At 39.5% G+C, this 20,501-nt stretch overlaps 1 protein-coding gene across 5 annotated transcripts in view; it reads right to left on the reverse strand.

Annotated features, from left to right (window-relative positions):
• TPK1 (thiamin pyrophosphokinase 1) overlaps positions 1–20,501 on the reverse strand; it is a 354,135-nt gene that overhangs the window by 272,557 nt on the left and 61,077 nt on the right. For all 5 annotated transcript variants that reach the window (XM_081283744.1, XM_081283741.1, XM_081283743.1 and 2 more), the window contains exon 3: positions 9,326–9,397. In XM_081283744.1, the coding sequence (XP_081139870.1) occupies positions 9,326–9,397 (72 nt within the window). The remainder of the gene's footprint in view (positions 1–9,325; positions 9,398–20,501) is intronic.

Here is a 20,501-nt window from a genome sequence, read left to right on the forward strand (position 1 = left end):
CTGCTCATCTAAGTGAAGGGCAATAGATCGATGTCCAAAATAACTAGAGATGGCTGAATTTATTTAGATGTATACAATAAACTACTTATTCAATACTTTGTCCTATATCTGTTTCAGGTGTCCAAAATGGATTTCCTAAATTCTAATTTAACAGTGAAATTAATATGTAACCCATGAGATATTTCCACTGCTTTCTAATGTCTTCAAAAACAAAGGTGCCAAAATCAGTCCCTGGTTATAATAGTGATTCTAGGGGGTAGGTTCAGTCTACCAGTAACTGATCAGAGCTACAGAGTCCTAAGCAATGGAGATTACCTAGAAGAACCCTGGGCACCAGGCTTATGAAGCAAGAAGACTTTTTAGATGATGCTCTTATGTAGAGAGAAGAGAGTAGAAGTCTTATATCTAATACATTTGGTTCTGGAGGAGACCAGGATGCATACAGAGGGACAAGCAGTCCCGTTCCTGCCCCCTAAACCCCCTAGCAACAAGGCTTGCCCTGTCCTCACTGTGCTTCAACAGATTCAACACTTCTTGACATAGATACTCAAAAATGAATGTGTAAAAAAACAAATAACAACAAACTGCAATACTGTGTAACTTGCTACATAAAAATGACTCTCTCTTTATAATATTCAGTAAAACAGTTCGTAGTAAGTGCCACAGAATTGGTAGTATAAGAGAAGATTTACAAATGCACTTCAATAGAAAGTTTTGGAGATTTGTGCATAAATTCTCTAAATGTCCTATGACATTGTGGTTACTAAAGCAAAACAAACATGCATAAGGCCATAAAATTCCATAAGAAAAATGCTACATGCCCATATGTGACTATGCAAGATATAGTTCCACACTAGCTGGTTCATTTGAGATTCATTCGCTGCACTTTCTCTAAAATAAAAAGTTAGAAATATTTCCACTCAGATTATTTTTTACTGCTCTCAAATGTTTGTGTTATGTTAGTTATGACAAAAACATTTAATAGAAAAGAGATTCAGAATCTTTGGACCATTCTTCAACAAATAACTTTTGGAACTAATGATCTATTCGATTATTGTACACATTGAAATAAATGTAAAACTATTGCTAGAAGCAATGTCACAAGACCCCCATGGAACAGGTGGGGAAGGACCCAGTCTCTTCTAAACGTTAATAGTGTCTCCGATATTACCCAAAGTTCTCTATAGGTTTAATGCGATGCCAATCAAAATACCAACGGCATTTCTTGTAGAAATAGACAAAGCAATCATGAAATTCATATGGAAAAACAAAAGACCCAGAATAGCAAAAGCAATTCTAAGCAGGAAGTGTGAATCTGGAGGTATAGCGATACCAGAGGTCAAACTGTACTACAAAGCAATAGTAACAAAAACAGCATGGTACTGGTACCAAAACAGGCAGGTGGACCAATGGTACAGAATAGAAGACACAGAGACTAATCCACAAAGTTACAACTATCTTATATTTGATAAAGGGGCTAAAAGCATGCAATGGAGGAAGGATAGCATCTTCAACAAATGGTGCTGGGAAAATTGGAAATCCATATGCAACAAAATGAAATTGAATCCCTTTCTCTCGCCATCCACAAAAATTAACTCAAAATGGATCAGGGAGCTAGATATCAAATCAGAGACACTGCGTCTGATAGAAGAAAAAGTTGGCTACGATCTACAAATTGTGGGGTCGGGCTCCAAATTCCTTAATAGGACACCCATAGCCCAAGAGTTAACAACCAGAATAAACAAATGGGACTTACTTAAACTAAAAAGTTTTTTCTCAGCAAGAGAAACAATAAAAGAGGTAAATAGAGAGCCTACATCCTGGGAACAAATCTTTACCCCCCACACCTCCGATAGAGCCCTAATATCCAGAATGTACAAAGAACTCAAAAAATTAAATAATAAGATAACAAATAACCCAATTAACAAATGGGCCAAGGACCTCAACAGACACTTCTCAGAGGAGGACATACAATCAATCAACAAGTTCATGAAAAAATGCTCACCATCTCTAGCAATCAGAGAAATGCAAATCAAAACCACCCTAAGATACCATCTCACTCCAGTAAGATTGGCAGCCATTATGAAGTCAAACAACAACAAGTGTTGGCGGGGATGTGGGGAAAAAGGTACACTTGTACACTGCTGGTGGGGCTGCAAAATGGTGAGACCAATTTGGAAAGCAGTATGGAGATTCCTGGGAAAGCTGGGAATGGAACCACCATTTGACCCAGCTATTGCACTTCTCGGACTATTCCCTGAGGACCTTAAAAGAGCGCACTATAGGGATACGGCTGCATCAATGATTATAGCGGCACAATTCACAATAGCTAGACTGTGGAACCAACCTAGATGCCCTTCAATAGATGAATGGATAAAGAAAATGTGGCATCTATACACAATGGAATATTATGCAGCACTAAGAAATGACAAAATCATAGAATTTGCAGGGAAATGGATGGCATTAGAGCAGATTATGCTAAGTGAAGCTAGCCAAGCCCTAAAAAACAAATGCCAAATGTCTGCTTTGATATAAAGAGAACAACTAAGAACAGAACAGGAAGGAAGAGCATGTGGAAGAGACTACAGTAAACAAAGACGAATGGGGGGAGAGAAACGGAGAGAGAAGGGAAAGCATATGGAAATGGTAGGAGACCTTCAAGGATACATAAAATTATAAGAGGCTATGAGGGCCAAGGGGGAGGGAAAAAAAAGGGAGAGAATTGAACAACAGCAGGGGAGATAGAGAGGGAAGATGGGAGGGGAGGGGAGGGGAGGGGGGATAGTAGGGGATAGGAAAGGTAGCAGAATACAACAGACACTAATATGGCATTATGTAAAAATGTGAATATGTAACAGATGTGATTCTGCAATCTATATTTGGGGTGAAAATGGGAGTTCAAAACACAATTTGAGTCTAATGTATGAAAGATGATATATCATGAGCTATGTAATGCTTTAAATAATCAATAAAAAATAAATAAATAAATAAATAAAAAAAAAAGAAAAAAAAAATAGTGTCTCCATGAAACACTCTTAGCTTCCCCTCTACCAGGGAAGCCTCTCACCCCTGTGAAAAAGGGGAAAGCCCTAGGAGCTGCAGAAGCTCTGAAGCAGACAGGTCGGGATTCAGCTGGCTCCGTGCCTCGACCGTCTCATTATAGAATAAGAATCATTGCAATAATGATCCCACAGGACAACTGCGGTGAGTACATTCAAACTTGCATGTAGAGTGTGTCTGCAGAGTGACAGGCATCGAATACACAGGAATAACTGTTGTCATTAACTTGGCCCACCTGGCAGTGATCCATCATGACCTACAGAAACAAATACACTTTTCCATCTCATGTGGAAATGCATGTGTGTTTCAGGAAACAATATTCATCTTTACTGTGCCTGAAGCACTGTTTTCCGGTTTTCAACTTCTTTTTGTGCATACTGGCCTCACCTCGTTCAATGATACACTGAGTTATAAATAGATAACAATCCATAGCTTAAAAACAGTCAGGAAACCACAGCACATTCTTAGTTCTGAAGAAGGAGCCGGTGATATTTACATTAATAATTGTAACCAATGATGTCAACTCAGCTCTACTTCCAATTCTCATCTTTCAACCCTTCATACATTTGTTATTACTCCTCATTTTAGTTTAATGGAGAAACCAGACATTGCCAATGAGTGCCACACAATTGAAAGTGTTACTAACATTTATTACAACAGCTGTATGTTGTTAATAATGTTTATAGAAACAGTCCTGAATAATTATGATTCCCTTTATAAAAATTAGCTAGACAAAAAATTTACATTAATATCAATTAAGGAAGAGACCAGAACAAAGGATGGAATGCCTGCGTGGATACGCAAGAACACATGTGACCAGTTATTGCCAGAGGAAAAAGTGACAGAAAAGGAGACCAAAAGATAACCATCAAAAGGATGAGGGAGGGAAGAAAGAGAGAGGCCATGCTGAGGCAGAAGAAGCTGACACACATGGAGAACACTGGAGAATAAAGAGTGTGGTGGTGGACATTGGGGAGGAAGGGGAAAGCTCTCATGGGATGCTGACCCTCTTTTTAGTAAAATGGGGCCAATATCCTTGGTAAGTCATTTTCAGAGGCTTTAAAGCAAGACACTTATTTGGTAAATGTGTACTGTAACAAAATACGTCATTCTCACACAGGAGCTTCTGGAGGAGACCTCACACCTGAACCATAAAGAGATGGTCCAGGATGATTATTCATACACCAGAAAAGACAGAGAAGTGATAGAATAGGAAATTACCATCAAAAAAAATCTTGTCACTAAAATCTGGTCCAGAATGAAAGCAGAGAGCTACAGACTATGAAAGTGGGTACAGGCTAAATATCTGAATGCACCTAAAAAAGGCAGAATCAGTGAGCGGGAGAGAACAGGAGGCTGATAAGAAATTCACCAGCCAGAGAAATGTATGATCTTGGAACACTGGAGATGGAGCAGTTTTCCAAGAGTTCCAATGCCAAGGTTAGAAGTACTAGCTGGGAGCTTAAAAAACTAGAATGAAAAAGAGCATCAAACTACATACTATGGTCCAAATCCAGTTGTGTGCCTATCCTTTCACATGGTTCCCTAGGGCTGCTTTTACCAACAGCAGAGTTGAAGGGCTGTGACAAAGAACACATAGCCTACACAACCAAAAACATCTACTACCTGGCCTCTTGCAGGGGAACTTTGCTGACCCCTTGTCAATACCCCAAGGGAATTAACCCATAAGCCTTACCACAGGCACTGACGTCACTGAACGTACCTGGAACATACTGCATAAGTACTTAGATTGAATCATCTGCTCGAGTTTGAATTCCTCATTTGTCCATTTGTGTGGATTTGAACAGCGCACTTGAACTTCACTATCTCGGTCTACCTTACTCCAGAATGGAAATAAGACACATTTTTATTGCATGGGATTGACAAAGGATGGCATTAAAACATTATCTGGCAGGTGGCAAACACTGTATATGTGTTGGCCACTATTTTAATAGGTGCACAGTAGTTATTAAGCAATGAATGCTGGATAAATATTAAGAGATAATCTGACTAAGGTGCTAATTTGTTGAAAACATGATGGTAGCTAATGCAAAACACTTGTCAATGAAGTAACCTTTAAAAAGGGATACTGCTTAATTGGAATAAAAGAAATCATCAGAAGTGACATTAAACATAAAGATTATGTTATTCCACCTCATTTAAGTGAATCCTTGGAAACAAAGTAACACAGGACTTCTTAAGATCTTACTTATATTAAAATATGCAGAATGATTAAAGATCTAATTCAATAGAAATGGGCCATCATATCTGGAATTAAACAGAATATGTCTCTGACTTCATATCACACAATATATAAAATGTCTTATACAACTGAAAAACCATTTTGTAGTCCCCCCAAATATTTCTGCACAACCGGGTCAGGTCTTTTCTGCCAGCTTATTTACAGACACTACAGCTTGTCCATAACTGTTTTGCTTGATGGACCTGAACCAAGTATGCAAATTGCTCATCAGATCTTTGGCTCAATGTTCATTTAAATGTGCTCAAAGCGTAAGTTCTGTGAAACACTAAACACAAAAAGGGACACAATGGTGTCAATTTGGAGGCTCAGTAAAACTGTGACAAGCCTAACTACTGTACTACAGGATTCTTAAGTCTAACAACTAAGCTAATCATTAGTGGAACAGATGGTTCCCAGATCAGCCTAATCGAAATTCAGATATGCTAAAGCCTACCATTTTCCCAGCTAAAGTGATCTGCTGGGTCTCTGCCTGAATGCATTTAAATGACAAAAATGCATCTGATAATCTACCTGTCCAGGAGTCACAACCAGCAAATCTATAAGAGCTACATCAGGAAAAATAGCTAGGTAGCAAGGAAGGACTGTGTGAAGACCTCCATAGAGTCTGTCATTAGACCTACCAAAGAGCTCACACTGTTCAGTTCTATTGAACATGTTCAAAAATAGAATGTTTCCTTCCCTGACAGTTCCTCTCCTGCCAGCTTTAACAAGTGTTTCACCCTATGATTTTCCCCAGGCCAACTCATTCAGTTTGTTCCAAGCCTCAGTAGCACACATAACCACACACAGAATGCAGACCAGACTCTCCACCAAACATCTTTCCCACGGCCAAAGCCCATGTTACACCCTCTCATCTTTTCTCCTCCCCAAAGGATGCTGTAAACTAAAGAGCTTGCTCATATTTCAATCCATGAATATCACCTGCACTTCCTTTTAACCTATAAGGTGTGGCTGACGTCTCAGATATTTTATGACTTCAGTTTTATCAGAAATGAATCATGGAATGTTGCCCATATGCTGGTGTAATCTTAAACTTAGACAGCTACCCAAGATCTGAGAAAGAAGACAAGAAAAATAATTCCATTAGAAAGAGGAAAGGTGTCACACTACAGACAAGTACCTGATGTTAACACAATCTGATCATCCATCCATAATCTAATTAACATGATCACCACTGCTTTGTGGCAAACTCAAGTTGAAAATGAGAACATGCTTTTAGAAACCAAGCTCCCAAAAACCCAGCACATGACTGATTTATATAAACCTATTCCAGGTAAATGTACATCTGTTATGTCTATTTGTTTTTTGTATTTTAAATTTATGTACTCAGAGACCCTGACCACTGAATTGGAGGCCCCTGGTAGCATAGTGACTCAAATTGAAAATGAATGATCTACAGCAAGAAAGCAGAGCCTTTCAAATATAGCATCTCTATGATTTTCATTTCTCATACCTTCCTAGCTGAGAAAATCATTTACTGAAATAGCAGGGCTGACTCAAAAAAAAAAAAAAAAAAAGCTAAGTAAATATAAGAGTAACACCCATTCCCAGATTTCAAAAACCTGATATTTACAGAAAAGTTACATACTAACTATACTTCTTTCCATCCATTTCTCTATTTCTCAAGTACTTTATTTCCATTTCATTCCTCCAGATGAAATGGAATCTACAAAATGCTGACATAGGTAGGGATATATTCCAAGATGTCTAACCAAGAAAAATCATCAAAATTTCATGAGGTATACAAGGAAAAATACATTAAAAACCTCTAAAATTTTAATCACCCTTGAACACCTTCCTTAGGCATTTAAACTAAAAGCCTCAACTATTACCAACTAAATGTTGCAAGAGTAAACTGAAAAATAAACCTTCAAACCAGGCTTGTTGTGCCTGAAATGAATCTCAAGAAATGCTTACTTAAAAGAAGTGTTAGGCATAGGTTTAATTTTTCAATTTTGTAAGACTTGGAATGCAACAGCTTGGATTTTTCTGTTTTAGTTTAACAGCCCAGCTTCAATCCTTAGGTTTTTGTTATTCACAAGTCTTCACATTCACAGAAGTTACAAAACAAGTTGGGCACATGGGCAAAGGGGCAACAGGGACAGCAGCCCACAGCCATTAACCCTTGCTGCTAATTCTCCTGTGGCACACAGCATGCTCTCCAGAACTCCCAGTGCTGGGACTTCTCTCTGATGGGAAAATCAACAACACAAGCTCAGGGTTTCCCTACTCTATTGCCTTTACTTGGAAGAAAAGCAACACAAAAGGGAACCCTACAATCACAAAACCTTAGCTTCTGTTATGAGATTCAAAAGATCCTCAGTCCACCTGCCTTTGAAAGGGGTCAGTATACCTGCCTCGTACAAGAGCTAAAGACTCCAGAAAGCCCAGAATTATCCTAGATGTAAAAAAGAACTTCATATTTCAATAACCTGAAGAAAGTTTATTTTAGACATGAGAATTAACTAACCATTTCAGTACACCTGACACTTGAGATACTTTGTGTTCTCTCCATGTATAAGCTTTCATTTTGTGTGTGTATGTGTGCGCAAATCAAATAATCAGTTGGCGTATGTCAGGCATGAGACTTTTTCAAATCTAATTCACTACAGAAAAAACAAATGAGGAACTCAGCTCAAAAATCAACATCATTTCACAATACCTACAAACTAGGATCTTATATCCCCAAAGACATACTTCTTTAGATATGATTTTTCAACATCCAAGATTTCCAACAGTTTGTAGCAATCATTATTTTGTCTCTAACATTTGCAATAAAAATCACTCTCCTAATACTAAAATAAATCTGATACAATAAATTTATATTAAAAAAGGATGTAGCTAATCAGTTTATTTGATATTTACTGGCAATTTGAATCAGATTAAATTCAATCTTTCCTTTATTATAATTACTGAGCAAGTATGTGGCCATCACTGCACGGGGTCCTAGAGATAAAAGCCAAAAAGGACCTTGAGGCTATCTGTCATACTAATAAATACTGTTAAATTATTTCCAAACCCTGAGGGCAATGTTTGTACAATTATAACATGAAATTATAAGCTGACTAACTTAAAGAGAGCTGTGTATAGAATACTGAGAGTTTCCCTTTAATTTTATCAGACAAGTTCTTATACAGTATCATGTGTGGTCATTTATTCCCTCACACTATCTCTGACTATAGACATGAGCTTATTAGCATATTGGGTTTGCCCTGTAAGACACAGAACCTTAATTTGAGAACACTGAAGAGTTCTGTAGTGGCAAGAGATGACCAAGAACAACCACAGGGATATGCGTAAGTGGATTAAGACTCAAATTCTTCCACCTATCTACTTTGGTCTAAAACTAACACAGACAATGCAGCAGAAGAATTCCTTTTGGGGAAAAATAACCTTATGAATTCATGAAAGAAGAACAAAAGTTCTAAATACCAAATGATATTTAATATTATTTTCTAGCATAGAATTAATCCCATAAACGTCAAAGGATATTGCAAATAAATAGTTAACAAGGACTGATTTTTACATAAAATGTCCCAGAAGTATTAATTCTGTGAAACTATACCATTTGTAACTATATTTCTCAGCACCCATAGAGAGTCTAATAGATTTGCAAGATTAAAAGAGAAGACCTGCAATCTGATCAGCTGCCCTTACCTTATCATGGGATGCTGAGACAAGTAAGGCATGCAGATACCTATCTGCTCTCACTGGTCCCAAAGCTATTTACATGTGAACAAATACTCATTGATTATTCAGGATTAATACACACATATTAATTCTAAAATACAGTATTCTCTGCTTGAAGGTATGTGCTCTAGCAATCACCTTGAGGCTAATGAAGAAGCAATAGTGAATTCTTGTCAATTAAATAATTGAACCACCTTATGTTAAATTCCACTTTTTGGTGTTTCACTTAGGTTCCAGGATACTTAATAGTCACGTTATTCACTCCTAAATAGAGTAAGAACACAAATAAATATAAATGCTAATTAAGAATACCTTTTTCCCAAAGATGATGAAAACAATTGTCCAGAGGCTGATTAAGAATCACAAGGCAGAATTTCAAACTTCCTACAGGAAAAAAAAAAAAAAGAAGAAGGTAAAATAAGTAAGTGAACTGAATTTTTTGGTTGATTTTTGTTGTTGTTTTGTTTTGTTTTTGTCTCTTCTGTTTGATTAATTTCCAGACCTCTTATCTGGGTCTGGAAATACACCCCACTAGTGCAGATTTTTAGTGTATACAAAGCTACATATCAAGCACATATAATCCCTCCAAGCCTTCATTTCAAGAGGAATCATAGGCTAACTAGACCTACTTTACTCAACAAGTCTATCACATTCCTGTATTACAGAAGAATTCAGTATAAACACAATTCATCATAAAAAACCGATTGGGTAAACTTTCTGTAGTAAGTGAAGAACTCTTGACATGAATTCTCATCCTCATATTCTATCCGCCTCTTTGATAGAATTCCCCTCCCACAGGCTGGTTTATATCGTCCTGACATTATATACCCTAAGGTGGGGGTTATGTGTATTTCCTCTGTTCATGTTCATTCCTAGTCTCCCCTCCCCTCTCTGCTTCCTCCATCTCTACCCCACCTTTAACATTCCAATGCAAAACCCTGCATGTGTTTTCACAAAGTCCTAGTAGGTCTTTCTATGATCGTTTTATTTCAGGGTTTTAGATGCCACTCCAAAGACTATGAAAGATGGATAAAAGTTACTTTTCCAACAATCATCCCATGCCATTTATTATCGACTTCAAACAATGCAAAGCTGTTGAAAATCTATCATTCAGTTAGTCCAAACACCCTCCATTCCACTTACAGAAAATAAAAATGTTTGTTTGGTGATTCAAAAAATTAATTGTTTTTATGCCATCTCACTACCAGAAACAAGATAAGAAGATAATATGTCATCATCCACAGCAAACATTATTGAGAGCCAATTACATATCAGGCCCTGGGAATACCAAGAGGAATAAGATTACAGGCTATATGTGAAGTAAGACATAAAGATAATTTATTCAACAATGCAATATAAGTATATGAGAAGCACCAGTAAACAGATCAATGAGAATGGCAGGAGTTCAAAGGCTAGGGAGTCAGTAAGGTCTGGTGTCATCCTAGGAATCTTTGCAAAGTGTACTTTTTTTAACTTGATCTCACAAAGAAAAAGAAGTTGGAAAGAATAAAGAAAAGGACATTAGAAACAAAGGAAATAGCCCACAGGAAGCTGCTATCCTTAGCCATTAGGGTTACTACTACAGGTTTATAAACAATGCCCTAATGGCATGACTCTAGGATAGCAATACTAATGTCACAAATTCCTGATGTTTAAGATGACAGGAGCTTAAGTTGAGGCACTCAGGATTTATTTAAGAGTAACGCAGGAGCAAGCAGATGAAGCATTTGATGTAGGCTGGGGAAGTATCCTTACAGAGGTAAGAGCAAAAGGAAAAGGTAAGACCCGCAAGCTGCAGCCATACTGCACAGAAAGGTCAAAATAAAGAACAAAGGCAAAATCACTGGGGTTTTCACACTGTCACGGGGCAGAAGGAAAAGACAGGAAGGTAGAAGAATCTGGAAAGAAAGCCAAGAACGTGCCTTCAAGAACACAGAATGCAGCAACAAAGTCAAGGGGACCCAACAATGAGAAGAAGACAATGAAAGGGGCAGAAATCTCAAAGAAAAACCTGCAAATCTACAGAGGGAAACTCAAGATCATAGAGACTGCAGAGTTAGTGAACACTCGGAAATTAAGAAGAAAGGACAGACAGTAAAAATATAAAAGCATTCCTACATTCTAAATAGGGGGAAGGAAGAGAGAAAGGTAATTATCCACTTAATCCTTCAAAGACAAATTTACAGAGCACAAAGCCCTCTTGATCTGAAACCACTCCACAGGGAGTGCGGAGACATGGAGTCCCCACACCAGGCAGCCATGCTAGAAAAGGGGCTGGGACTGACATACATGCAGACACAGCAGAGAGGCACATGAAGCTCATTAATTTATAAGAAAGTAAACATAAAATAAGAGGGGAAAATATGGAATTAGAGTGGAATGTGGAGTATTTAAAACAACTGTTTGAAAACAAAGTGAAATCAGCCAATCCCAAAAAAACAAATTTTTTACTTTGATATAAGGAGGCTGATTCATAGTGAGACAGAGAGAGGGAGCATGGGAGGAATAGACAAACTCTAGAAAGGGGAGAGGGGTTGGAGGGGAATGGAGGGGGCAGGGGGTTATTAATGATGGTGGAATGTGATGATCATCATTATCCAAAGTACATGTATGAAGACAAGAACTAGTATGAATATATTATGTATATAACCAGAGATGAAAAATTGTGCTCTACATATGTAGTAAGAATTATAATGTATCCTGCTGTCATATATAAATTTAAAAAAGGAAAAAAATAAAAATAAAAATGGTGAAAAAAAAAAAACAGCTGACAGTTCACAATTTTAAATGTAGAGATCCAATTGGGGTTGACCAATAAAATCTAATGGCAGTTATAGGCAGTGGATCTGCCTATAATATTAGGAGATTTTGTACCACTTCGGGGAATGGAAGTACGAGAAGGCATAAGTAAATAAGATGTTGAGGACAGTTGGTTTTTAAAAGTGGCAAAATGACTCTTCAAGAATTAAAGGAACCAAGAAAAAAAAAAAAAAGTTAAGGAAACCTTGGGTGTTTCCTTAGGTAGCTTTAGGAAGCATGATTGCAACAGAGATCAGTAATGGTCTCATGGTAGGCTTTCATTTTAGTAAAAGAATCCTGTAGGGGGATTGTTGGTTATTTCTGCTGGGTTTTATTTATTTATTTATTTTTTTTAACTGAGCATTTTACCTGTACACATAATTGTCCAGGTAAAACTCCATATCTCAGATACCTTGTCACAGACTAAGTTCTGGCCAAGGGGGTGTACATAGAACCTTCTTGTGCTACGGCTGGTTAGAATCCTTAGAATGGAGGGGGCCTTTACTTCAGCTTCCTCCCTTCTGCATCCTGCCACTGGGAGCAAGAACTCATGCGTCCTTTGAATGAAAGTGCAGCAGCCACCTTGGACCATAAGAACAAGGGGCTCTGGCTGCTGATGAGTTAGGAATCCTCCACTCCAGTGCTCTGTGGTCTGTCTCCAGGCTTCCTGTTTGGGGGAGGGGGGAACTAAGCCCTTTCCTTAGTTAGCATTATTCTGAGAAGCTTCTTAATTCCTAGAAGCAACAGGCCCCACTGTGAGTTCAGGAGCCAGGACTGGAAATAGAGCCCTTGCTGCTACTTTACCAGAATTTGTTAAAAGACAGGGAAATTGTTAATTGGTCTCTTCCTCTCCTTCCCTTTCTTTCCTACCTTCCTTCTTTTCTCATCAGTGGTTCACAAATTATCCAGGGGAGTTTGTGGCACATGAAAATTTCTGGACCTTATCCTAGATCTGTCAAACCATATCTCGGGCATGAGGCACAAGGATCTGCATTTTGTAACAGTTGTTCTGACACAGACGGCCCATGAAGGGCACTTTGAGAAATCTTGCCCAGTTATCACCACGCCGCTTCCAAAGACCCAGGTGGGGCTTGTTTCCTAGGCTAACACGAGACATCTCAGTAGGCGGTAAGGCAGGTCGGTGTGCTAGCCAATTCATTTAAATTTTCAAACAATCATGGCAAAGTCTAAAATAGTGCTATAAAAACAACCAAACCAACCAACCAGCAACAACAACAACAAAAAAAAACACTTATCTCTTGTTTAAGTATGTACTATTTTGGGTTTCAACATTCTACAGAGAAAAATCTAATTTTAATAAAAGTAGTGATCATGAGTCTGCGGCGCGCGCTGGGAAGCGGCGAGGTCCCGGAGCGGGGGTGCAGCGATGCGGATTCTGGGGGCTCCTGCCAGCGGCGCAATGGCTGTGCTTAGTGCTGAGTTCTGGCTTTGAGACGGAGAAGAGAAGCGGTCCAGTTCGGTTCTCGACACCGGTCGGACCACGGAGGAGGACAGCGGCCGCCATCTTGGAGAGCTGATGGAATCATCCCTGTTTTCTACTGACCTCAGCTCATTCAGCTATGGAACAGGTGATTTCAGGCTGGCATTTGCCTGCGTCTCGCAGACAGATCGCTCAGGCTCAGGGCTAGAGAAACTGTGGGGAATATTCCTTGGGGCTCGCTCCTAGCAAAGCGTGCACCGAGCTCTGAGCAGCCAGGTTCTGGTTCCCGCAGCTGCTTTGGCCCAGGGCTGGGGAACCCGCGGAGACTGCGTATTGAAGCCAGCTCCTAGTGGAGCGTGCATCGAGCTCGAAGCGGCTGGGTTCTGACCCCCGGAACAGTTTTGGCCCAGGGCTGGGGAACAGGCGGGGACTGGGTCTTTGAGCCTGCTCCCAGCAGAGCATGCACCGAGCTCGGAGAGCTTGGAACGGCTGGGCTCTGGCTCCCAGAGCTGCTTTGGCCTAGGGCTGGGGAACCCGCGGAGATTGCTCCTTGGAGCCTGCTCCTAGCGGAGCGTGCACCGGGCTCGGAGAGGCCGGGTTCTGGATCCCGGAGCGGCTTTGGCCCATGGACGGAGACCCCGCGGTAACTGCTTCTCGGTCTGGGTCCTGCTGGGTGCAGTGGGGGCCAGAGGGGCAGAGGGGAGCTGCCGCCTGTGCCCAGAACAGGCCAAGTGACCCGCCGGCGTGGTATCACGACACCCCAACTGCAGCTGGGGCCGAAGAGAGTAGCCGCCTACGCCTGGAACAGGACCAGCGACCCGAAGGTGCGGTAGCCAAGTCACCCCATTTGGAGTGGGGGCTGTGTAGAACCGCTGTCTGAGCCTGCAAGGTAGGCAGACCTGCGACCCACTGGCAGGACAGGCCTAGTAGCCTGCCAGCATGGTGGACACGTAGCACCGAGGCAGTCACATCACACTGGTTGGAGTGGGGGTGGAGCAGAGCCGCCGCCCATGTCCGGAAAAGGCCCAGCGACCCGTTGGAGAGGCAGTCAGGTACCCCCATTGGGAGTGGGGGCTGAGCAGAACTGCCGCCCGAGCCCGCAAGGTAGGCAGACCTGCGACTCACCGGCGGAACAGGCCTAGAGGCCTGCCAGCGTGGTAGACACGTCACACCAATTGGAGTAGGGGCAGAGCAGAGCCGCGGCCCACATCCGGATCAGGACCAACGACCCGAGGGCGTGGTAGTTACGTCACCACAATTGGAGTGGGGGCAGAGCAGAGCTGCCACCTGCGCCCGCAGGGTGGGCAGACCTGCGACCGACCAACGTGGTAGACAGATCACCCTAATTAGAGGAGGAGCACAGCCACTACCCGCCATGCAAGGGAGATTTTCCAACTATACAAGAGCAATATAAATATATAGGGGGAAAATTTCAAAAACACAACAGTTTCACCAAGCAGAAAGAAACGCGAGCAGTATGAAAAGACAAGGAAAGAAAGGACCACAAGCAATGCAGGTCAACTCAACTTTAGAAGAGCTAATAGCTGCAACAGATGGAATGTCAGAAAAAGAGTTCAGGATATACATGCTTCAGATGATCTGGAGTCTCAAGGAAGACATGAGACAGCAAAATCAGACAATGAAAGATCATTTTGACAAGGAACTACATAAACAAATCCAGGAAGCAAAAGATCAATTACGAACGGAGATAGAGGTAATAAAAAACAAACAAATAGAAATCCTAGAAATGCAGGAAGCAATAAACCAACTTAAAAACTCAACTGAGAATACTATCAGCAGAGTAGATCACTTAGAAGATAGAACATCAGACAATGAAGACAAAGTATTTCAACTTGAAAAGAACATAGACAGCTCAGCAAGACTGCTAAGAAACCATGAGCAGAACATCCAAGAAATATGGGATAACATTAAAAGACCAAACTTAAGAGTCATTGGGATACAGGAAGGCACAGAGCTCCAAACCAAAGGAATAAACAATCTATTCAATGAAATAATACGAGAAAACTTCCCAGACTTGAAGAACGAGACAGAATCCCAAATCCTAGAAGCCTACAGGACGCCGAATATGCAAAATCATAAGAGATCCACACCTAGACACATTATAATGAAGATGCCCAGCATACAGAATAAGGAGAGAATTTTAAAAGCTACAAGAGAAAGGAAGCAGATTACATTTAGGGGTAAACCAATCAGGATAACAGCTGATCTCTCAACACAGACACTGAAAGCTAGAAGATCCTGGAATAACATATTTCAAACACTGAAAGAAAATGGGTTCCAACCAAGAAGCGTGTATCCGGCGAAATTAAATTTCAGGATGGAAGATGAAATTAAAACCTTCCACGATAAACAAAAGTTAAAAGAATTTGCAGCTAGAAAACCATCTCTTCAAAAAATCCTTGGCAAAACATTACAGGAAGAGGAAATGGAAAATAACAATGAAAACCAACAGTGGGAGGTAGGACAGTAAAGGGGGGAAAGTAATCAAAGGGGAAAACAAATCAGGTTTAGTAACATTAATAAACAAATATGGCTGGAAGAACAAACCATATCTCAATAATAACCCTAAATGTTAATGGCTTAAACTCACCAATTAAGAGACACAGGCTAGTTGAATGGATCACAAAACAAGACCCAACAATATGCTGCCTACAGGAGACGCATTTGATAGGAAAAGATATACATAGACTGAAGGTGAAAAGTTGGGAAAAATCATATCACTCATATGGACTTCGGAAACAAGCAGGAGTGTCCATACTCATATCTAATAAAATAGTCTTCAAACCAAAGTTAATCAAAAGGGATAAAGAGGGACACTACATACTGCTCAAGGGAACCATACACCAACAAGACATAACAATCATAAATATATATGCCCCAAACAACGGTGCAGCTATGTTCATCAAGCAAACTCTTCTCAAGTTCAAGAGTCTAATAGACCACCATACAATAATCATGGGAGACTTCAACACACCTCTCTCACCACTGGACAGATCTTCCAAACAAAAGTTGAATCAGGAAACTATAGAACTCAATAACACAATTAATAACCTAGACTTAATTGACATATATAGAATATACCACCCAACATCAAGCAGTTACACTTTTTTCTCAGCAGCACATGGATCCTTCTCAAAAATAGATCATATAATATGTCACAGGGCAACTCTTAGACAATATAAAGGAGTAGAGATAATACCATGCATCTTATCTGATCATAATGGAATGAAACTGAAAATCAACGATAAAAGAAGGAAGAAAAAAATCAGGCATCACTTGGAGAATGAACAATAGGTTACTGAATGATCAATGGGTTTTAGAAGACATCAAGGAGGAAATTAAAAACTTCTTAGAGTTAAATGAAAACACAGACACAACATATCGGAATCTATGGGACACATTGAAAGCAGTTCTAAGAGGAAAATTCATTGCTTGGAGTTCATTCCTTAAAAAAAGAAAAAACAAATAAATGATCTCATACTTCATCTCAAAATCCTAGAAAAAGAAGAGCAAAACAACAGCAAAAGAAGTAGAAGGCAAGAAATAATTAAAATCAGAGCTGAAATTAATGAAATCGAAACAAAAGAAACAATTGAAAAAATTGACAAAACTAAAAGTTGGTTCTTTGAAAAAATAAATAAAATCGACAGACCCTTAGCCATGCTAACGAAGATAAGAAGAAAAAGAACTCAAATTACTAGCATACAGGATGAAAAAGGCAATATCACAACAGACACTTCAGAAATACAGAAGATAATCAGAAATTATTTTGAATGCTTATACTCCAATAAAATAGAAGATAGTGAAGGCATAGATAAATTTCTTAAGTCATATGATCTGCCCAGATTGAGTCAGGAGGATATAGACAACCTAAACAGACCAATAACAATAGAGGAAATAGAAGAAACCATCAATAGACTACCAACTAAGAAAAGCCCAGGACCGGATGGGTATACAGCAGAGTTCTACAAAACCTTTAAAGAGGAACTAACACCAATACTTTTCAAGCTATTTCAGGAAATAGAAAAAGAGGGAGAACTTCCAAATACATTCTACGAGGCCAACATCACCCTGATACCTAAACCAGACAAAGACACTTCAAAGAAAGAAAACTACAGACCAATATCTCTAATGAACCTAGATGCAAAAATCCTCAATAAAATTCTGGCGAATCGGATTCAAAAACATATCAAAAAAATTATACACCATGATCAAGTAGGATTCATCCCTGGGACGCAAGTATGGATCAATATACGGAAATCAATAACTGTTATTCACCACATCAATAGACTTAAAAATAAGAACCATATGATCATCTCGATAGATGCAGAAAAAGCATTCGACAAAGTATAGCATCCCTTTATGTTCAAAACTCTAGAAAAATTAGGGATAACAGGATCATACCTCAACATTGCAAAAGCAATCTATGATAAGCCTCAGGCTAGCATCATTCTGAATGGAGAAAAATTGAAGGCATTCCCTCTAAAATCTGGAACAAGACAGGGATGCCCTCTCTCACCACTTCTGTTCAACATAGTCCTCGAAACACTGACCAGAGCAATTAGACAGATGAAAGAAATTAAAGGCATACAAATAGGAAAAGAAGAACTTAAATTATCACTATTTGCAGATGACATGATTTTATACCTAGCAGACCCAAAAGGGTCTACAAAGAAACTATTAGAGCTAATAAATGAATTTAGCAAAGTGGCAGGATATAAAATCAACACGCATAAATCAAATGCATTCCTGTATATCAGCGACAAATCCTCTGAAATGGAAATGAGGACAACTACTCCATTCACAATATCCTCAAAAAATAAAATACTTGGGAATCAACCTAACAAAAGAGGTGAAAGACTTATACAATGAAAACTACAGAACCCTAAAGAGAGATATAGAAGAAGACCTTAGAAGATGGAAAAATATACCCTGTTCAGGATAGGCAGAACTAACATCATCAAAATGGCGATATTACCAAAAGTTCTCTATAGATTTAATGCAATGCCAATCAAAATCCCAACGGCATTTCTTGTGGAAATAGATAAAACAATCATGAAATTTATATGGAATAATAAAAGACCCAGAATAGCAAAAACAATGCTAAGCAGGAAGTGTGAATCAGGCAGTATAGCGATACCAGACTTCAAACTATACTACAGAGCAATAGTAACAAAAACAGCATGGTACTGGTACCAAAACAGGCGGGTGGGCCAATGGTACAGAATAGAGGACACAGTAACCAATCCACAAAACTACAACTATCTTATATTTGATAAAGGGGCTAAAAGCATGCAATGGAGGAAGAATAGCATCTTCAACAAATGGTGCTGGGAAAACTGGAAATCCATTTGCATCAAAATGAAACTGAATCCCTTTCTCTCGCCATGCACAAAAGTTAACTCAAAATGGATCAAGGAGCTGGATATTAAATCAGAGACACGGCATCTGATAGAAGAAAAAGTGGGCTATGATCTACATACTGTGGGGTCGGGCTCCAAATTCCTCAATAGGACACCCATAGCGCAAGAGTTAACAACTAGAATCAACAATTGGGACTTACTCAAACTAAAAAGTTTTTTCTCAGCAAAAGAAACAATAAGAGAGGTAAACAGGGAGCCTACATCCTGGGAACAAATCTTTACTCCTCACACTTCAGATAGAGCCCTAATATCCAGAGTATACAAAGAACTCAAAAAATTAGACAATAAGATAACAAATAACGCAATCAACAAATGGGCCAAGGACCTGAACAGAGGAGGACATACAATCAATCAATAAGTACATGAAAAAATGCTCACCATCGCTAGCAGTCAGAGAAATGCAAATCAAAACCACCCTAAGATACCATCTCACTCCAGTAAGATTGGCAGCCATTATGAAGTCCAACAACAACAAGTGCTGGAGAGGATGCGGGGAAAAGGGTACACTTGTTCATTGTTGGTGGGACTGCAAATTGGTGCAGCCAATTTGGAAAGCAGTATGGAGATTTCTTGGAAAGCTGGGAATGGAACCACCATTTGACCCAGCTATTCCCCTTCTCGGTCTATTCCCTAAAGACCTAATAAGAGCATGCTACAGGGACACTGCTACATCGATGTTCATAGCAGCACAATTCACGATAGCAAGATTGTGGAGCCAACCTAGATGCCCTTCAATAGACGAATGGATAAAAAAAAAAAAATGTGGCATTTATACACAATGGAGTATTACTCTGCATTAAAAAATGACAAAATCATAGAATTTGGAGGGAAATGGATGGCATTAGAGCAGATTATGCTAAGTGAAGCTAGCCAATCCTTAAAAAACAAATGCCAAATGACTTCTTTGATATAAGGGGAGTAACCAAGGACACGGTAGGAACGAAGAGCTTGAGAAGAAGATCAACATTAAACAGGGACAAGAGGTGGGAGGGAAAGGGAGAGAGAAGGGAAATTGCATGGAAATGGAAGGTGATCCTCAGGTTTATACAAAATTACATATAAGAGGAAATGAGGGGTAAGAGAAGAATAATATAAGTGGAAGAAATGATTTACAGTAGAGGGGGTAGAGAGAGAAGAGGGGAGGGTAGAGAGAGAAGAGGGGAGGGTAGAGAGAGAAGAGGGGAGGGTAGAGAGAGAAGAGGGGAGGGTAGAGAGAGAAGAGGGGAGGGGGGATAGTAGAGAATAGGATAGACAGCAGAATACATCAGACACTAGAATGGCAATATGTAAATCAATGGAAGTGTAACTGATATGATACAGCAATCTGTATACGGGGTAAAAATGGGAGTTCATAACCCACTTGAATCAAACTGAAATATGATATATTAAGAACTATGTAATGTTTTGAACAACCAACAATAAAAATAAATAAATAAATAAATAAAAGTAGTGATCATGGTTCAAGCTGGGTTAAGGTAAACATGACCTAGATAGAAACTGGAGATGACTATAAAGCAGAAAGAAACTGGAGATGACTATAAAGCAGAGCAGGCAAGCATCAAGCTGCAGGAAGGAGAGAATCAACTGGCCCATTCAATCAATCTGGATGGGGCGTGAGTCTCAAGCTAAGCACATACCCAGTGCTCAGTAAGATGTTAATAGCAAGAAGTTAATAATGTGGAAAAACCAAAGGTCCTTTTCTGTTGACAATGTCTCCACTGCCAAAGAGGCACTTAACAATACTGTACATAGGTCTCAAAGAACTAACGAAACTATTTCCCATTACTATTTTTTTTTTTAATAT

The sequence above is a fragment of the Spermophilus citellus genome (assembly GCF_964194105.1).
Source record: "Spermophilus citellus genome assembly, chromosome: 3".
NCBI lineage: Eukaryota > Metazoa > Chordata > Mammalia > Rodentia > Sciuridae > Spermophilus > Spermophilus citellus.